Here is a 21,270-nt window from a genome sequence, read left to right as displayed (position 1 = left end):
GAAAGTATGTCATTGAAAGAATAACCAACTAGGTAACTCCAGAAAAGAAATTGTCAGTAGAAACTCAACTTGCTGAAAACCCAAAGTTCCTGTTGAGACTACCAGCAGAGAATCATAAAACTTAGAGCCCTCACTTTATCTACTTGATCATCTGTCCACAAAAAACTCTAATGACAAGACAACCTGTGACATTATTGACAAGAGACTATCCCATCTACTTACCATAGGTCTTAGGAGATAAAACCACCAAAAATACTTGTTATTAAAACTTAATGTCACATACTTTAAACTTTTTAAGCATTCTACACCTACTAGATATCAAGTTACAACATTAAAAATATAGCTTATGTCTCCCCTTTTAACACTGAGAAGTCATTTGTGAAAACATAATACAGAAACACACACCACATTATTTAAAAAAACCTAATGGCCAAAGAAATACACTGTAACAGTATCACTTTCTACAGTCTATGTGTAAACACTGATCAGGTACTCTGTAAATGCTATAATTTCATTTTGAAATGGCATGTTAAATTCCCTCGGTTCTCTTTTCTCTTATAAAAAGTTTCTTGTCAAATACCAATTACTTCATTTACATGAAGCACGTATATCCTGACTAACTGCTCATTGTAATAGAAACAACATAAATAAATTAGAAATGTAATATTTGTTTATATTATCATGTTAGAAGTAGTCAAATTGCAAATAAGCACTTGCTGACAAATATAGGGATTGAATTTTCTAAGATGTTACATTAAAAATGTTTATCAGTGATTTCCATCCAAAGTTTTTATATTAACAAATAAGTATTTTAAAGTACAATACAGATCTATATAGATTTGATCACATGTTGTTCTATTTTAGGAAATTATTTTAAAAAATTTTGTTATATAGAATAAACTTGTTCATTTTTAAGCATTTTAAAACAGAGAAACTGGGGGAAGTGGCACCTAAAAATAAAATAAGTGTTAAAATTAAGATTCATTGTACTTCTCTTTAAAACAAAACCAATGAAGAAAATTGATCAGCAGCTAAATATTCTTCTTCTCTTTAAAACAAAACCAATGAAGAAAATTGATCAACAGCTAAATATTGTACTTCTCTTTAAAACAAAACCAATGAAGAAAATTGTTCAACAGCTAAATATTCTTCTTCTCTTTAAAACAAAACCAATGAAGAAAATTGATCAACATCTTCTCTTTAAAACAAAACCAATGAAGAAAATTGATCAACAGCTAAATATTGTTCTTCTCTTTAAAACAAAACCAATGAAGAAAATTGATCAACAGCTAAAGATTTTATTTGCATTTTTTTCTAGTTTTTGCAATTTTTTTAAAGATTATTTTACCAAAAATTTTTGAATTTTCAATATCTTGAATTTTGTAGGACTTCTGTTAAAAGGCATACTTTTTTCAAAAGAATTGTATCAAAATTAATTGTATTGCAATTTCTTTGAAATCAAATCTCAGATTTATTCGAATATAGGTGCTTGTTGTCTCTATAAAACAAGAGGGAATCCTCAATAGTTGCAGCTATAATTGGTTCTCAATTGATCAACAGATGAGCTAAGTTTGTACCTGAAAGAAGAAGAAAAAAACCATTCTTTGAGTTACTGAAACTAAAAATACCCTAACACAGAAATATTGTAACTTTTAAAGACATTATAGATACGTGTCTAATCAGCAATGATTTTCTAATTTTAAGGCAAGCGTTTTTTTTTTCTGAAGTATGTAAAGTATTTGAAAGTTACAATATTTGTGGAGCAAGGTAGTTTTCATAAAGTAACTAGCTGGGAAAAACAAAGCATAAGGAAATAATAAGGTAGCATCTAACCAGAGAGCTACTGTTGGCGTCTGTGAAATAATCTTCTCTCTTGCAATGAGGCCGTAGACTCTTGCATAGACTATTAATCACATTACTCAATACACATGTGAAAAACAGTTTGCATCATAGATATTCTAGCTCTATGGCAAAATATTGTTCTCTGCTTTATTTGTAAAAGTGTTAATATTCATACCAGCTGTTCTGAGATACAAAAAACAAACATGTTAGTAAATTACTAAGAACAGGGTGGGCCAACTTTGTACCTAAGAAAGGCTTGATGTAGCCTTTAGGTGGGAATAGTAGAGAGTCATAATGTTAGTTGTGTAATTTACTGAGATGATAATTTCATTTTACAAATTGTGTATGCAAGAGTTTGTTTTTGATGCATAAGCTTGAAATTTAATGTGTAACTAATAAGTGATATGCAATATAAACTTGTTTATGGAGAAACACTGAACATTATTTGTAAATCATAAGTTTCCAGATATTATAAAGGAGATTTATCAAAATAATTAGAGACAAAATAGATACGAGTCAATAGCATTATCAGCTGCAACTTTATATATTACTTTGGTGGCAAAATTCAGGGGAGTTACTGTTCTCCTGTGATTTACAAACCTGAAATACAGCAGTTTAAATCTGGAGTTCAATGTTATACCATTTTACTATTACAAATGAAAGTGATGTTAATAACTGAATTTTTTGGTTTGGTTTGATTCTTGTTAAGCATAAAGCTACACAATGGTTTATCTATGCTGTAACCACCATAAGTATCAAAACCCAAATTTCAGCATTGTAAGCCTGTTAATTTACTACCAGGTCACTGAGATGGAGGTGAGTCACAAGAAGAAGGTGAGCAACACTGAGTAATGTATAATTCATAACAAATAAGGCAATGTTTCTTAATGTATATGTTCAATGTTACCCTTTAATCACCAATAAATTGCTAGTCATCTGTAGACTGAAAATGTATTTGTGAAATTAAAATCTAATTAGAATATTTATAAAGTATCGCTTTGCTTGGCAATGTCAATATATAAGATAGAGAATAGTTACTATGCTATGTATTCTCTGTTGGAGAATTCTGGTTTTTATATTGGTGTTACCTTTTTATCATCTCTAAATACTTAAAATTAAAGAGTTATCTTAGTGCAGTAATTTACATATTTAAAACAGCTGAACTGAAACCAGTTTGTATTTTTATAAACAATTTTTACCATACATTTGTAAAACACACTACATGTTAATCTCAGTCTACCAGTGAATGTCATACTGTTTTTATTCAATATTTTGTCAGTGTGTCATAGGTTGCAAAAGCCAACATGATATGGGATTGATGAGGTAGGTATATGATAACAAAAATTGATATAAAAACAGAAGTCTCAGTTCCACTATTTTTCATTATTCAATCAGTATTTTTCATACTGATAACTATATTGCTTACGTGCCTGAGTTTCTCTGTTCTTAAAATAATTTGTTTAAAGTGTTTTTTCAGAATGTTGGTCAATCCTTTGGATACTTTTACTTGCTCTCCTTCTGACAAATAACAAAAAAACTTTTTTACTTGACACTGTAATTAATCTTAACACATACTACACAGCCTTATGTTTAACAAATTGCTTCAAATTTTAACTGGACATGGATACATTAGATTTGGTAAGAAAGTGGTCTGCTGTCATGCTTTGATCAAATCTCTTTTGTATGCCATCTTTGTGAGGGAGAAACTGTGAGCAAATGAGCCATTCTTCATTGGTATTACCAGTAATGCATGAGTCAGCTTGCAGATTGTCTAGGGCCTTGATAGTTGGTTGTAGTCTGGTGTGCATGTTCTCGGCTTCATTATAAAGACAAATCTTCTAGATAACACTTTTGATTCTGGCTTTAATTACGTCTTCATTTTCAGGAACTACAAGAAGCATCAAAGTCCAGTTTCTGAGGTAGGCTTCAGTGCAGTCAAGTTGGCTACTCAGTCTGTTTTTCCTGGCATTTGTGGCTTAATAGAACCATCATTACTGGTTAAGAGTGCTTTTAGCATGTGGTAGCTGCAGAAATATTTGTTGATATCCATAACTTGGTTTATCAGTTGTTGCATCTTGATCTAGAAATTTAACCAATGGGATGAGCATCTATAGATGGTTAGAGTGGGGTTGTCTCTTAAGTTCCTGCACATTTATTTCATTTTACTATTATTGTCATTTACTACTGCAGTAACTGTACACCCACACTTGTAAGATGACTCTTTCTGGAAATCATTGTTAACTGACTCATGGGAGCCTGCAATTTGTTTTATACCTGTTTCTTCTGTGGACAAGAGGTGACATTTCAGCTTAAATTATATGCCACTGGTTATCATGTGAATACTATGTGTGCCACTGCCATCTTGTATCCTGCTCTAAAACATGTTCCTTCACAGTCGATAATCTTCTCATGAAACTCTTAAACTAGGATTTTGCAGGTGGAGGTGGATTGATATCCAGGGTGCAACAACTCTATTGCATGTTTAAAGTTCAGAATGGAACACGATGTTTAATGGGGTATTACAGTTGTAAAATGGTTTTTCAACCTCCTATTCTAATTACCTTTTCATTTTGGCATCTATCTTAATGCCAAATTTTTGGCAGTCTGCTAAAGTTTAGTGTTTTTTTGAGTGCAGCTGGTCATGTTTGGAAGGAATTTAAACAAGCATATGAAGCCAGTGGGGGTTCTTGAGTGTCATTGAGTGGAACTGATGGTTGCATTGACTGTGGTATTATTTAAAACCTTCCTTATATCAATGCCACTCCCATTTCTGGTCAAAAAGCTCTGGACATTTCATCAGATGAGTTCTCAGTCACTTTGTTTTCTCACTTACTTCAATATTGTAGTTTCTGTACTGAGCCATTTTTTCCCTGTTGTTTGCTTTGCAAGGGGTCCCATATTAGATCACTGGATCTTCAAAATTTTTTGTACTGGACTTTATCTGTATAAAGAAATGTAATTTAATATATATATTTTTATCACAATGAAACATTCTTTAAGAAAGAAGAAAATGAAATGTGAGTGACTCAAGAGTAATAGAACTAATTTCAAAGTTTATTCAGTTTTGCAAAGATTGGACAATAATTCACTCTAGTATTAAAGGTAGGAAATGCATCAGGGCTACAAAACTTAAGTCAGGACAGAATTATATTTTCACTTCATTACATCACTTCATGCTAGCTAGAAGTGCACCTACCTAAAGAGCAACGTAAAATGAATTATAATGACAAATGCAATAACCTGTTTCATATTTTGACTAAGCCATGCTTTTCATAAACTCAAACACACTGTTTTAAAGATATTTTCCAAAATTATTATTTCACTTCTGTGTAAATGAATTCATTATTAGAAAATGTGTTTTCTCAATAAGAAAAAGTATTCAAGTATAGATTAAATGTAAGTTTGCGTGCCTTCCCAAACACACTGTGTTTTGCTTGTATTGTCCAAGGCTGAATGTCAGTATGTCAGATCAATCTTTACAAGGAATGGAAGATTTGTGATCAATCATTTTGTAATGGGAATTTGCTGCAGGATATTGAAAGTAACTCAATACCAAAAGTGGTTAAAAACAATAGTGTAAAGCAACTAACATTCAGTTACTTGTCTTTGTACAATTCTGTAGCTACCAGTTCAAATCCTCAATAACTGTGGCACTTAAAATTCTTTTTAGACAAGATTAGAATAAATTAATCTATGAAACTTTTTTCTTTTTATTATCTGTATTTTGTGCACCAGCAATCCCTAGCAAGAGGCATGCATATGTGTGATTCACTTTTATTACTCATCAGGATCTCAGACCTGTACCAGCTACCATCAAATTGAAATTATTTTAGACAGGATTAGAGTAAATCTATGGAGCATAGTCAAATACATCAGTCAAAATAGTTTGACCTCCTAAATCTAAAACTGTAATTAGGTGAGGTCAAGAGGTGACAGAACTATGAACTAAAAATTAGTGTTTGAAAAACAAAAACTCAGAACTATTCAGTGAGCCACTATGCTGCGACTAGCAATTGTTCCCATCGTAGCCTGCTTAGATTGGTTGTAATTCTACTCAACCTTTCTTTACTACAAAACAAATATAGAAATTGTTACTCTGACCTGATATTATGCTGACGATGTTAATGTTTCTTTTATAACACAAGTTTAACATTCTTAAATCATTAAAGTTGCTGGAACTGGAAAATTCAAGTTATTGTTTCTATAATTTCTAATGAGTTTACTTAATGAAGTAGGGAAGGTACTCTAACTGTTGGAAATATACTGTTGAAAATCATGACCCTTGACCATGCTCTTGTTCAACAAGGAAAGGACCACACACATTACTAGTGATCATGTTGACTGAAGAAAAGATTTATGTGGTGGGCAGTCTGTGAGTGACCATGGTCATCAGGTGTGAGCATACACACAGTGTGCAGGGGGGGTATGTTTATTGTCTTTTCACCTCCAACAGATCCACAGTAACAGATCCACAACAAATAAAAGGGATAAAATTTTGGAAGAACAGAATTAACCCTCTCTACTTCCCTTTTAACTAATGACCCTCTTATGACCTGGGAATGAAGCTCCACTCATTGTGGATCTGTTGGAGGTGAAAAGGCAATACACTGAGCAGACAATAGTGGAGGTTATGTGAACTGAATCACCAGCCTTAGAGCCAGAAAATGGAGTAACCATGGATCCCTAGTGAGAGGAAGTCCAAGAAATGATGTAATCATTCTCCCACTGGCTCCATCCCACTAATTTGGAGAACATTCTGATTTTTAGTGATGATAGGAAACCCAGTTGAAGTAAAATTGAACCAATGTAAAGGAACACCTTTATGCCTATGTTAGTTAATAATCTAATCTCTAACTACAATACCCCTAAAATCTCGTGCCTGTTCACACTCTTGTTCCTAAGAAGTATCCAATGACAGTCAGTGTCAAACTTTGCCAGTCTGAAAATGACCTAAAAAAGTCAAAATGGTGTTCTATGCTTTATTTTAATCATTATAATACATTTTTGCTCTTGGATTCTCCTTCAGAAGCCACAAGATTGGGCTTCCTTATCAGACTAAAGAAATCTATTTTGCCATCGACACAATCTCATCCATTTGAATTTGTTTTACGATACTCACTTAAGGCATGCTTAACCAACTTGTATAAGGTTTCAAGCCATGGAAAGAGTCATCAGGCTTTTACTTATGTCTCCTTCTCCTACTCTTTTTCTTGGGAATGTGAGCATTCCTCAAGCCTCTCATTCCTTTGGGGCATGCACATATGAGATCCTTTCAGAAGTTACTGAGTGACCAGTAGATTATGCATCCTATCTTTTATTACTCAGGAGCAACAATGTTGATTGCAAATGGTTGTTAGATTGGAACAACATTATTGTTGGAGTACTCATTCCACCATCTTGTCCTGATGTCCATCTGTTTACAGATGCATCTTTTAAGGGGTGGGGAGCTTATCTTCAAAGTCAGGAATTCTACTTGGACAAAAGATCTACCTTCCATATCATTGTTATCAAACATCTTACAGTACACTGGACAATAGTTCAAGGTTTGTCTCTCTTTGGTGGAAAGGTTGTCATTCACAAATTGATTCACATGGTTTGTAATGGATTAACTAAATATTACAGGAGATTTATCATATCTCTATGTCATTAGCCACCTGGTTGAATTGTCCTCTGGAAGACAATGTGTGGACTGGCATGTGGACTGCTACTAATACTTTCTTTTACTCATTACTTACATGATCTGTAAGTAATGTTTATTTTTTGCTGGATCCAACTCAGTGATGAATGTTGCCCAGGCATAGTGTATTTTCTCTTTTCAATTCTGCACTAGCAACCAATCACTTTCATAACAATTACTACAGGTTGCAGCAGACTCTTTCAGAATACTGTGTTTCATGAGATCACCTAGGTTCCTACTGGATGGTATTACATTATTATTATTATTATGGATTGACACTCTTTGAATTTTATGATTAAAGTTAAAGGGGATTCTGCCCATCCCAACTGAATTTCAAGTTGAATAAATTGAGATTGGTTTGCTTTTAAAAATGTAAGAAACTTGATTCACTTATTGCACAGTTTCCAGAGCGCTGTTCCTCAGGACTCAATGCATATCACCCCTTGGATCCCTGAATGTTTTCTGATGTGTCATTAGGAGTGGGACCAGCCTCCATAGGAACCTATTCATAAATTTGGCTTAGATTTGACACAAAGCTATCCAATTAGTATTGGAGGGTGAATGGCCTTTCTCTCTGATCAATATTGGTTTCATATATTTTTAATGGAAGGAGGTCCATTATCTCCTCATAATTCCAAATGTGAAGCGGCCCCATCCTAGGTCTTTGGTTGATTACATGTTCCACGTTTTCTCCGTAATTCTATGGGCAAGCACATTACTCCTTGTCCATTTGGTTGGGAAATGAAGACAACTGTTCATAATTATAGACCAAATGAGTTCTGTTTCTTTGGTTGAATATGGCATACACTATCCCATCATTCCAAGCCTGAGATGTTGCCTTTTATACTTTGTCAGGTGGAGGAGAAAGATTGTCCACACAGGTGTTGCTTACTTTCTCATTGCAATTCCAGTGGTGCAAAACATATCAATCTATGGCTACAGGTTGCAATCCAATCAAAAGTATGTACATACCATTGCAGTCCACTTTCCCTAGCCACTAATATGGGATATAGGTAATACAACACCTTAATTCCAACCCCAGTTGTGGAACTTTGACTTTCTGGTTGAAGCTGGCCTATACTGCTGATTACTTATATTGTATTCCACTTTTGATATAGGAACTAAGTTCCAGGTGAAGAGCATACCTATTTTAGATATAATGCATTTCCCCAACTCTTGTACCATTTTTATCTTGGTGCACTACTGTTCTGTATTGGTAATGCCCCATCTACTTTATAATTGTGGGATTCTAGCTATAGTATCAGTGTAAGTTAACATTTTCCTAAATATAAAATGTATTTCCAATAATGCTTTTGTCCTCTGAAACTCTCCTGCCCTACCTCCCCACTAAAAGCTGGTTTATATCTCAAAACAAGTGGTGAATGAGGTGCTTATATACAGTACCTAGATACAGCTGGAGAATTTTGCAAATTAGAATTTGCCTATGACATTCAAGTGGGGTATCAAAGACTGGAGCAAGCATTTTGAGTGCTTACATGTGCAAAGATTGGAAACTCTAGAGATCAATAAATAGTTATGTTGTCAGTGGAGGTTAGTATTGTTGGTAATACATTTTACAAGTCCTCAAACTGGAAATAATCATTACAAGTTCTCCACTGGAAATAATCATTACAAGTTCTCCATTGGAAATAATCATTACAAGTCCTCCATTGGAAATAATCATTACAAGTCTTCCATTGGAAATAATCATTACAAGTCCTCCACTGGAAATAATCATTACAAGTCCTCAAACTGGAAATAATCATTACAAGTCCTCCACTGGAAATAATCATTACAAGTCCTCAAACTGGAAATAATCATTACAAGTCCTCAAACTGGAAATAATCATTACAAGTCCTCCACTGGAAAGTTTAACTTTACCACTCAAAACATTCTAAGCGTGAACCATATCACCCTGACTTTAACAAAACAAGTTAAACAAAGTTACTGATTCTTAGAGTGAGAAATGTATTGAAAGCTTGATTATTGAATAATTATTTAACTTGTACAGTGTATGGTACAGTGTACATCTGGGATAATACTGTTCTGATGTTGATATTTAAATATATATCTGGTTCTCATTCAATCTAGTGTTTGTTCTTACATATATGTTATAGTATGAATTACCATAGTATATATTGATCAAGAGTAATTTAAACTGTTGGCAACATCAGTTTTTGAAGTAATAAAACCAACATGAAATATTTAACTTATTTTCATGTCAACATGTGTTTTAAAAATAAACTTCTATTTTTTGAACTCATTGTTTTCATCTTATCATTTCAGAAACATTTAAACAAAATATTGTAATACAGATTTAATAACCAACTGTATATTGTACATTATATTCATTAAGTTTCATTATTTGATCTTCAAGACATGAAGTGGTTGGAAGTTAGAAGTATCCTCATATCATAAACATTGTTTGGTGTAACATCATAATTTAGAGTACCTGGAGTGTTGCTCAAGTTATTATGTATTTTTTACATAAATAATTATTTTGTTAGAATAATATGTAAGGAAATAAGTGAACATTTTCTCTCCCTCGAAATATAGCATATAAATACTTAACTGCTGGGTTAGGAAAATGTTGTTGTTGTTGTTAGCAGTTTTGTTTTGATTATTATTATTATACCTGCAGTACCCAGCAGATGGCAGTCCAGCAATGCCTGATTTGATTCACCACTCAATATGTGAATGTCAATTGTCCAGCGTCTTGTGTGACTCATGTTTTATAAAGAAGATTGTTGTAACAGTTTAAAAAATGTCTCTTGAGGTTCAACAAGAATCATTATTAAAAAGTCTTGTTAGACGGTAGCTAACTATGGATCATAACTGAAGTCAAAGAAAACAATCCTGTATAACAAACTGGCTAGAAACACTTAGTGACATAAATCACTAAACTGAAATGTTAAACCCCATAATGTACGTTGTTGGTAGTTATTGAACTTGTTTGATATTTTACTGAATCTTGACCAAAACTGTTATATACTCTGCTTTATTCCATCAACACTATTCAGTAAAAACAAAAACCAAAAAACAGATAAGACGCTTGTATCTCAGAATGGCTGGTATTGGTATTAACACTTTTATTGATGAGCAGAGAATAACATGACCTTTGTAGGTCATCTTCAGGTTAACAAAAAATTTACATTAACAACATCACAGCATCTGTTTCTAAAAGAAGATACTTTGTAGGAACAAATGTTTTGTATTTGTGTAACTAAAATTACATTGAAAATACTATTAATGCACTGTGATGTCACATGAGTTAATATCAGTCACATGAAAGTTTTATCATGTTTTATTAACACAGACTAGAATTCAATATAATCTAGTGGGGAGGTGCTGAAATCTCTTATAATTTATCTATACAGATAAGTAATTCTATCTAATTCTTTCACAATTCAACTTTTATTTTACAAACACCCAAAGTTTACTTCTAATTATTTTTCATTGAGCAATTTTTATTTATTTTTTGTTTTGATCCAGAACAATACCAGGTAGTATAAGACTGGATAACAACAGTAATAGTTTAATTCTGTTAAACATTTCCAGATAGTCTAAGGTTAAGCAGCAAGAGGAGTATTTTACTTTTGTAAAACATTCAGATAAATGAAAGATTATTTTGATACAGTACTTATCTCCTCTAACAAGATTAGCTATTCTTGTCCACTATTGCCCTCTATATGCAAACTTTTTCTTTACACATGTCACAAGTCTTTCCCCCACATTAGAAACATGATTCCAACATGTTTGTCATGCAAATCATCATGCATCACTTCACCATCAATAGGAGTATGACATACTAATGTAACTCCTCCAATAGGAGCAAGATATACTCATGTAACTCCTATACACTTCTACCGAATTATCACTTCTCATTTGGTAGAGCATGTGCTTGCACATGGTCCTTTCTTTGTTTTACGTTCAGCTTTAGTATATTCACAAAGTGGTGTTCAGTTACATTACTTCAAAGTTTATTCAGAGTATTTCTTCATTTTAATTTAATTACAATTTATTACAGTTGAATTATTTATAATTTCAATTTTTGGTTGACTCCTCTTGATTATGAATTCCAAAGTTCGTGTTACCGCTTCAAAGGCCACACTGTGACTAACGCTATGTCACAGGCTTCAGGTGTGGATGACCCAGTTGGAGATTTATCAGTGTTCATTTGCAGGATATTTGAATGTTTTTTTGGTCAACATCTATCTACAGACTTTGCCCTACTTTCTCCCAAACATGCTGAGCTTGTTCACACTAATAAGAAACTGGATCACCTACCTCCTGATTTTGCAGTTCCTTCCCATGCCCTTATTGATGATTCAGTTAAGCCTGTTGTGGTCTTTTTGAATTTCATTTCTAAGTTGTGAGTTGTTTTTTTATCCCTCACCTCTATTTCATGTGAACCATGTCTTTTCTTACTACATAAAAAATCTTAACATCCCTATTTGGTGTTTCCCCCCCCCCCCAGATATATGGGTATATGCTGATGAATTTGCCTTACAATTAAAGGAAGGGATTAGCAGGCTTTGTCTACTAAAGGCTTTGGGTCAGTTTGTATATCATTTTGCAGACTGACCTTTTCATCAGTTACATCCTTCTATTAAGGATCATTGGATTCTTTCAGTTTTATTGGAAGAATTCATGATCCTGTTTCTTTCTCCACCTCTCACATCTCCTATACCTGTTACTCCACCTTTGGATCCAATGACTAACCAGCTTCTACTGGAAGCAGCTCAGGACCTACTATCTCAGCAAGCCATTGAACTTCTGCATATTTTACCAGGTTTCTATTGTATACTCTGTTCCCAAGAAAATGTGGGGTTGAAGACCTGTTATCAATTTGTCCCACCTGAATTGATTAAATCAACTGTCCCATTTTACCATGTAGTCCTTTTCATCCAACATTGGGCATTGTTCTGGGCTTATGGATGACCAAGTTGGGTGTCACCACTGCTTATCTACACATCTATATCTCAGCAAGGTCTTCTTTGTATCATTGGTTCATCCATCATGGGGTGGTTTAGTAATTTTATACCATATCCTTTGGGCTTGCTTGTGTTTTTTCAGGTGATCAGAGCTTTTGCTGGCCATCTTCATGCTCTGGGGGTGTGATTCCACCAGTATATGGACTATTGTTTTTTCTGGCTCATTCCAGACCCGAGTCAGCGAGCCATACTTGTCAGTTCTTTCAAGGAGCTGCTTGGGTGAGCTGGTTAACCAATTTGGAGAAGTCCTTCCTCCATTCTGCCCCATATATTGTCTCTTTACATGTCTTTTTTTTTTTTTTACCCTCTTCTCAGTTGGGCCCAATCTCTATGGCTTCATTTCATGGAATTATCATTTTGCCACAATTTCTTCAGTGAGCTCTTCAAGATCAGTGGAACCATGCTTGGGATCCCTTGGCAGCTCCCATCACCCTTCCTCATACACTAAGAGATGATCTGTTTTGGTAGTTGGATAAGGCCCATATGTCAGTGTGCATCCTACTTCCTCCTCTGCAGGACTGGGATGCATGGGTCAATCACCAAAAGGCTTCAGGTCGCTGGTCTGTTGATGAGAAGTCCTCACACATCAAAATCCTCAACCTTCTTGCAGTCTTTCAGGCTTTGAATCACTTCTTTGTCAGAATATGATTTATTTTGACAATTCTACAGTGGTAGTGCATATCACTTGCTGAAGGGGCACCAGGTCTGCATCTCTCTGTTTTCAAACTTTGGATCTCCTATGTGGAACCTACATGCACCACATTCATTTCATTGCACTTTATGCTTCAGCTGCTTTCAATCTAGTGGTCTTTAGATTCTATTGTATTTAGACAGCTTTGCTCTTTGTAGGATTCTCCCCATGCAGATGTATATACCACAGTCATAAATGACCCCAAAATTCCTTTATGTTTATCCTTCTATCAATAGCCAGCTCAGGCATGGTTTCCATACTTATAACAGTTTTAACTTTTCCCTCCAATTCTCCTTCCCTTGTCTTCCTCCCTTCTTAATGAACCTTGGTCACCAGTTCTTCATTCAGCCATTCATGTACTTTCGTCTTCATACCTGTCTTTTATCCAGTCCTTTGTGAGGGAATCAGTTTTTGTTTTTTTATTGAGTAACTTTCATTTTGTCTTTTCCATACATTTTTCATTCTAGGTGTATCAGTGTAAGTGGAAGGTGTTCCACAATTGGTCTGCAACTCGGAAATTCTGCACTGAATGATGTACTATGGCTCATGTGGATGAGTTTCATACATGGCTTTTCAACCATGGATCTTTGGTCTTTTCACTCTCAGGTTATCAAGCTGCCTTTCATTCTTCCCAGTACTATTGAATTTTTGCTTCTCATGTCCTTACCATTTTAATGCATTCATTCTGGATTCCTTGTTTTCTCAGATGACCCAGTCTTCTGGACTAGGATTTTAATGTGATTCTTCATTCCTTCACTTTACCTCCATTTGAATATATTTCCTTGTGCTCTGTTTCACCATTCCCTTAAAATCTGGTCCATCTCCTTTTAGCCTGTTTATTTTGAAGGTCCAGTTTATTTGCCATTAAGATTTCATGTACATTTTACCACCCTTCCTCTATTCTTTATCTGGATATTTCCTTCCTACCAAAGACCTCGGTGGCTTGGGAAGGTAACTACTCTATTTTGCCTATTTTCTTTCCTCCTATTTCTCATCTCTACCCTTGTCCCAATCCAAATACTTTTATGTTCAGTCTGTACCCTTCATTGTTATATTGCCTGTAAGGGTTCCTTTCATTATACCCATTTGTGACTCTTTATCCCTTTGCATTGTTCTTCCCACCAGAATTTATTCAAATTTAACATTTCACCCTTGCTTCTTATTTTAATTGGCTATTAGAAATAATTTTACAGCCAGACATGTAGACTATAGCTGATATGTTTATCTCCCATTATTTACACCATTTTTTCTTCTTTGTCAGGTGTTCATCTTCCACCTATGGTCATTCTTCAAGCTTTGGAATGACTTTGACAGGGTAAGTTTTATTTGTTAAGAAGCCCTTCCTTCATTTATTACTTATATAGATCCCACTCTGTGGTGAATTTTGCCTGACCAGGTATTCTTCAATTCAAAATCTGCACTTCACAGCCATGATGACTCATGATTTAACTTCCATTTTTTCACACTGCTTCTTGTTGAGGTAGGATGGTCCACAAGATTGCTTATAGGTGAATAACCCCATGATCTACTTGCTTCTTAAAGTTGTCCATTGTGGACTGTAACAACTATGGGTAAAGCAGAAGGGAGATAGCTGCTAGTTCCTGTTATGCCTTATATTGAATACACCAGTGTGTGGTCTGCTTTACATAATTGCAATATGTCATGTGATAACTTTCCTTCAGACTTTCCAATGCAACTTCACCTGTTTTTCTTCAAGTGGAGTACAGGAGATCATACCACTTTTTCAATTCTAAGTTTCTGGAGTGATCAACCATGAAAATATACAGTTTTTGTAATTGTATGTATACAGATATACATTAAACATAATTTATGCCATCTTCCCAGGATACATTAAAACCTTTTTACACCAAATTACTTCCTAAACTGAACATCTTTACCTCACTATTGGTTAATAATCAATTTAACATACTCTTAAGTGTGACATTATTTTAATTGCAGGACAAATTGAATTCTTCTGTTTTTACTTCCTTTTAAATTCCTTGTCCAGTTTGTGATGTGCACATATATGAGATTTACTATCTAGTACATGCTCAGTGTACCACTGATTTTCCAATGTGCAGTAAACAGTGTAATATAGTATGTGCACCATCATTAGCAAAGACATTTAATAAACTTTCAGTTTAAAGAAGTATGGAACTTGTGAAAGGAGAATGGAGTGAATGTGAGAATTCTGAACAGTGAGCAATGTGTTGTATGAGAGAGAAATGCTATCTACCAATCCTGGTAGTATACAGTGGCACTAGGAAATTAAAACAAGAACAATTAACAAGTACACAAATGTTTAGATTCTCTATAAAAGAGGGCAGGACTAGGCTCTGCACATTGTCCAAGTCCCTCAAACAAAAGAAACACTAGGCTCTGCACATTGTCCAAGTCCCTCAAACAAAAGAAACACTAGGCTCTGCACATTGTCCAAGTCCCTCAAACAAAAGAAACACTAGGCTTTGCACATTGTCCAAGTCCCTCAAACAAAAGAAACACTAGGCTTTGCACATTGTCCAAGTCCCTCAAACAAAAGAAACACTAGGCTTTGCACATTGTCCAAGTCTCTCAAACAAAAGAAACACTAGACTCTGCACATTGTTCAAGACCCTCAAACAAAAGAAACACTCTCCAGACTATCAGCCTGTATCATTAATAACCTTAGTATTGTTAGTAAATTTATAAATATTACAGTTCAAGAGGTTGTCCAAATCATTCAAATAACTAACTACAATAAAGGTCTTAAAACATATCTGTATTTGTTATTTGTATGGTCTTAAGCGATACATGTTTACATTTTCCCTGTTACAAATAAGTTTGTTTTCTGTCAATCTTATAATATTTATGGCATATATTTAACTGTGGTGCATCAAAGATTTGTTGATAGTCAATACACATTTGACGCCACAGGGTTGGCAATAAATTATTTAGACGAGAAAGAAAATACCCCTTCGAAATAATATTGTAAATTTTAATTATGATTTTAAGAATACTTTTCAACTTGATCTGTAACGCTATTGTAAACTGTCATACCCTGTTCACAGTAGAACTTCATCACTTGGGCTTATAATTTGTTACTGTTTTTTTCAGGGAGGGGTTGACTGATTAGGCTGTCACAGTGACCCTGCTATCCATGGTTAGAGGTTAAATCCACTGTAAGGTGGGTTTACATTGCTACTTAGTTTGTTTACCATTCTGTGTATTTTATGCAACATTCAAGAGGTATAACGAAATTTTGATTTAAAAATAAATATCACATCCAAATTACAGGTTACAATCTTTTTACAAACATTCATGATTTAATTGAAAAAAGTTTGTATTATATCTATAAAGTTGGCAACAAATCATGGTTCATTATTGAAATTTTAAGTTTTAATGTCTTAATTTCAAAAAGAAATGTATATCGAAGTAAATTTTCAGTCTTCACAACTCTGTATCACTCTCTCTCTCTCTCTCAAAACCACATGTCCCTCCACCAGTACATCCTGATTTGTATGATGTCTGAAATTCTCTCTGGCATTGTTAATAGTCATGCTTATAATAAATAGAGTAAATCCAATCTGTATCATTTTTATTTCTGTTTTCATAGTCAGTAATTTTTCATAGTAGCTTGACAGGTGCAGACAGAACAAGTTGGTTGGAGATGTGAGGATATTTTTTAACCTGTTTATAGGTTGGTTGGAAAGCTAAATAAACTATAGTATTTTTTATACAATTTAATCCAAATTTGTTTTTGTTTTTTAAGATAGGTTTGAATGATACTTGAGCTTTTTTTAGGGGAACTAAATAGTAAGAAGAAATAGGGTTACAAAAGCAGAAACTGGAGTTTGAAATGACCTATAATAGGATTAGTTTTACATTCTGGTACAATGACTTATGTCCCTCTCTCACATAATAGCTTTCTCTGATTTTTTTTCTGCTCTTTATATTTGTAATTTTACATTCACTACTAGCACTAGGGCTTCCACTTAAGTTCTAGGGTTTCCATAAGGTATTGCTACACTGTAAAGTGTGTTTGCAGCAACCATTCACCACTAGAAGTGCAACACACCCTTCTAACATAGCTGACTTTCTCTACCAAAGTTTTCAATAACTGCTTAACAACTAGAGATTGAAGTTTCACCATAACATGGATGAAAGGCTTCATTTGGTGCCATCCCAACAAGCCACCTAGTGTCATACCTTTCTCCGTATTTTTTTCTCTCTCTCTCTCTCTCTCTCTTAGAGTTGGCACTTTGTGGTTGGTTGATGAAACTGGAGAAGTTGCATCTCACATCCACTTAGTACTTTGATTTGAGTGTGTTTTACATTTCTCATCCCATCTAGACTGTAAGAGCCTTTATCAAGAGCTTTCTAAAGTCCAGATACACTACACCAGATAGACAGCAAAGATTTTATCAAGAGCTTTCTAAAGTCCAGATACACTACACCAGTAAAACAGCAGATTATTTTCGAATTTTCCATGAAATCTTATGAGTTACTAGTCAAAGTTCTGAAAAACTATACTAAGAATAATTTATTAAATACCAGCTCTTAAACTGTTTTGTTAAATATTTTCTAATATCATATGTAGATTCCTTAACATTTCTTATAGCAAAGTCAAACTAATTTGTGTATGTCATATTCAACATTCACCATTAAACTTTCTTTTATAAAGTATCTACCTTAGCATAAACCTCTCACTTATCAAATATATCTGTATTTTACAACAATTCATAAAAATATGCATTCAGGTCTTGCTGGTCTTCTAGTCAACATCTTTATGTAGTTCAAATAACTTTCCAAGTGTCAGTTAAAGAATCAAACGTTTTGTTTTTAAAACAACTTTTTTCTTGAATTAAAATAAATTATTATCTAATTCATAAACATATTGGACAGTTTAAAAATCCCTTCATTTACCTTATTAATATCAGAATTAGTAAATAATATATCAGGACAAAATTTGAGAGCCAAGAACGATTTCTAATACAAAATCAACATTGAAGTGTAACATAAGTTAGTATTTTGCCATTTTTCCTATATTCATTTAAACTAGTATTTAAAGACATAAAATTCTGTTTTTCATCAGAATTGTAAAGACGTTAGGTATAATGTCTAACATAATATGTAGAAATACCTTTCAGACATTAACATGGGGACATTATTATAGACATTCAAGTACAGTACTCTGGCTAAAACATTAAAATTTATTTTTAGTTACTGTGCTATTTTTCAAGAACAAAGATTTTTACTAGTTCTGATATTATTTGAAGAATTATGTAGTTTATGAGTTCAAATGTTGTTTTAACAATACTACTGTTATATGTTTTTCAGCTGTGATATTTTGTTTAGTACCTCAAATATTGTTTTATTAACGTTGGTGTGTCTATTATTTCAAATATATTCTCAAAACTAATGGTATACAATAAAATAGTTCTGGTTTCATTTCAGGAATGGCACTGGCCAAGCTATATTTTTTACCACTAGCAGTATTTGTTCTCCTACCTGGAACTTTTATAATTACGTAAGTTGTACGAATGACATTTCAATCACCTTTATACTCTGTACAGACCTATTGATAAAAATAAAATGATATATGAACATTATCACTTTCCTTTACAATCTTAAACACCTTAAACAGTTCCTTCCAACTTATATTGAAGAAAATATTTTGAGATTTCAACTTCTGCTCGTATGTTAACCCTCCATCTCAGGCACTATTTCAACCTCTGCTCGTATGGCAACCCTCCATCTCGGGTACTATTTCAACCTCTGCTCGTATGACAACCCTCCATCTCAGGCACTATTTCAACCTCTGCTCGTATGACAACCCTCCACCTCAGGCACTATTTCAACCTCTGATCGTATGTCAACCCTCCATCTCAGGCACTATTTCAACCTCTGCTCGTATGTCATATCTCCATCTCAGGCTCTATTCTAGTAACTCTTCTCTGAATTCTTTCCTACAATTAAACATATTTCTGTAAGTAAGGAGCTCATGACTGAACACAGTACTCCAAATGTGACTTTACCAATGACCTATAAAATGAAATTATAACCTCTCTATACTTGTATATACAAAAATACTGAATACAACCTAAATTCCTATTTGCCCTACACCACTAACCAACGGCACAGTGCTTGGATGGATTTAGACTGATCAGCTATTACACCAAGATAATTTTCTTTCATGACACTGTTAAGGATATTTCCATTTAAATTATTGTTATAATTCAAATTATGATAACACACATGCATTGTCTTGAATTATTATAATTAAAACCCATCTGTCACTTATTTGCCCAACTCACTATATGATCTAAATTCTTTTGTAAATCAGCAACATCCTCTTCACAGCTAGCAACACTCAAGACATTAATATCACCAGCAAATGTAAGTAATATATTGATTATACTTTCATCTGTGTCATTAATGTAAATCGAAAAGAGCAATGGTCCTAAAACTGAACCCTGAGTACACCACTTGTGATGTTAATCCAGTTTGACTGAACTCCATTTGTAACAACTACTTGTTTTCTTCCATCCAGCCTCTCTTCTATCCATTTTGCTTACCTATCCATCATACCTGCAAGACAGTTTTTTACAGCCTTTTATGTAGCATCTTGTCCAATTCTTTCTGAAAATCCAGATATACCAAATCTAAACCCTCATCTTCATGTAAAGAATATCAAAAGATTTGTAAGACAAGATTTTCCTTTAACAAAAACATGTTGACTATCCAGTAAATTCTAAACTTTGTTTACGAAAGCATCTGCTAACAGGTACATTAACACAATATTAGATGCTTGTAAATCTACTGAAGGACAGTCGGTAACCCTAGTTTATTTTTTACATTAATACAAGTTTATGTTTTCGAACAAGAGTAAAGGTTAGTTAATTACTGCTTGCTTATTGTTAACTTAGTGTATAAACTCCAGACCAGCCTAAATCTCTAAAGCTGGTTGAAACTCCTAAAGTTACTGTGTTTACAGCTGAAAATAACATTAACAGTGAGAGTACCCAAATAATTAAACAATGCATTCATATTTTTATAAGTAATAATATAAGATATTTGTTCTATAGAGGTAGCATGCTGTAATTGGAAATAAATATTAATGAATCAACACAATGTACACTTGATTTTGATTATCAGTTTGTTTTGCATGTAGTTACACAGAAAAATGAATACTATAAATCCAAAAAGCTCATCAACCCTATTGCAACAGGTCAGGGTTCAAAGGCCATGTCATCTTGTTTGTTGACTTGCATTCAAAATTTTATTGAACCACTATTTTATGAACTTGTCAGTAACTTTATCATCAAATTATAATTTTAATTAAAACTAATATTATATATGAGTTAGTATATTAATTTAAAAGTAAATATTAAAAGAACTCTTTTAAATATAGATATCAGTGAATCACATGGTATATTTAATGCAGCACTGTTTAAATTTAGAGGTTTGTGATCTCAAATTACTAATATTGATAAGCTAAGATATAAAATAAGAATGTCATATCTGTTTTATTTTGTTGAGATAAAGCTTATTTACTGAAGCAAACATAGTGACCCCTTCAAGTCTTTCCATTCTTGGAAATGGTCTTCTATATACTCTTACTATAGTGTGTAATGTCAATAACCAGTCAGCAGCTTAGAATATCTCCCTTGTGGTTTTTTCAGCTATTTTAATCTATGAAAAAGTTACGGCATTCTTTCTATCCAAGTTTTCAAGGAGGTAGGTTGTGTATTTACTCTGCTTGAAGTTTCATTATTTTAAATCTAAATAAATCTTAGTAAGTTTAATAAATTATAGTGGAATTCTAAGGTAGCTGTTTATGATTATTCAGCTGTGTGTGTGTGTGTGTGTGTGTGTGTGTGTGTGTGTGTGTGGTATATAATATGTGAAGCCTAAAAAAAAGTGATATTCACTACATGCAAAATTTTAAAAGGCTGAGCATCCATGTCAAGCAATAACCAAGTACAAAGGTTGTAGCTAGAAGAGATAATTGTTTTCTTTAATTCTTTATTCATTGTTCTATATTTTAAGAAAAGTTTGAAAATTTATTTCTGAAGGGTAATCTACAC

At 33.6% G+C, this 21,270-nt stretch overlaps 1 protein-coding gene across 9 annotated transcripts in view; it reads left to right on the top strand.

Annotated features, from left to right (window-relative positions):
- Positions 1-21,270, top strand: part of LOC143238235 (DNA damage-regulated autophagy modulator protein 2-like) — a 46,065-nt gene that overhangs the window by 3,132 nt on the left and 21,663 nt on the right. For 4 of the 9 annotated variants that reach the window (XM_076478636.1, XM_076478789.1, XM_076478866.1 and 1 more), the window contains exons 2-4: positions 14,466-14,519; positions 16,298-16,367; positions 18,638-18,710. In XM_076478636.1, coding sequence (XP_076334751.1) covers positions 18,640-18,710 — 71 coding nt within the window. In that variant the 5' untranslated portion in view covers positions 14,466-14,519; positions 16,298-16,367; positions 18,638-18,639. The remainder of the gene's footprint in view (positions 1-14,465; positions 14,520-16,297; positions 16,368-18,637; positions 18,711-21,270) is intronic. The other 5 variants (XM_076478712.1, XM_076478400.1, XM_076478939.1 and 2 more) reach the window with 3 other exon arrangements.

The sequence above is a fragment of the Tachypleus tridentatus genome, chromosome 1, assembly GCF_004210375.1.
Source record: "Tachypleus tridentatus isolate NWPU-2018 chromosome 1, ASM421037v1, whole genome shotgun sequence".
Classification (NCBI taxonomy): domain Eukaryota; kingdom Metazoa; phylum Arthropoda; class Merostomata; order Xiphosura; family Limulidae; genus Tachypleus; species Tachypleus tridentatus.
The sequence above is the reverse complement of the archived record's forward strand: the minus strand, read 5'-3'. Positions and strand labels throughout refer to the sequence as shown.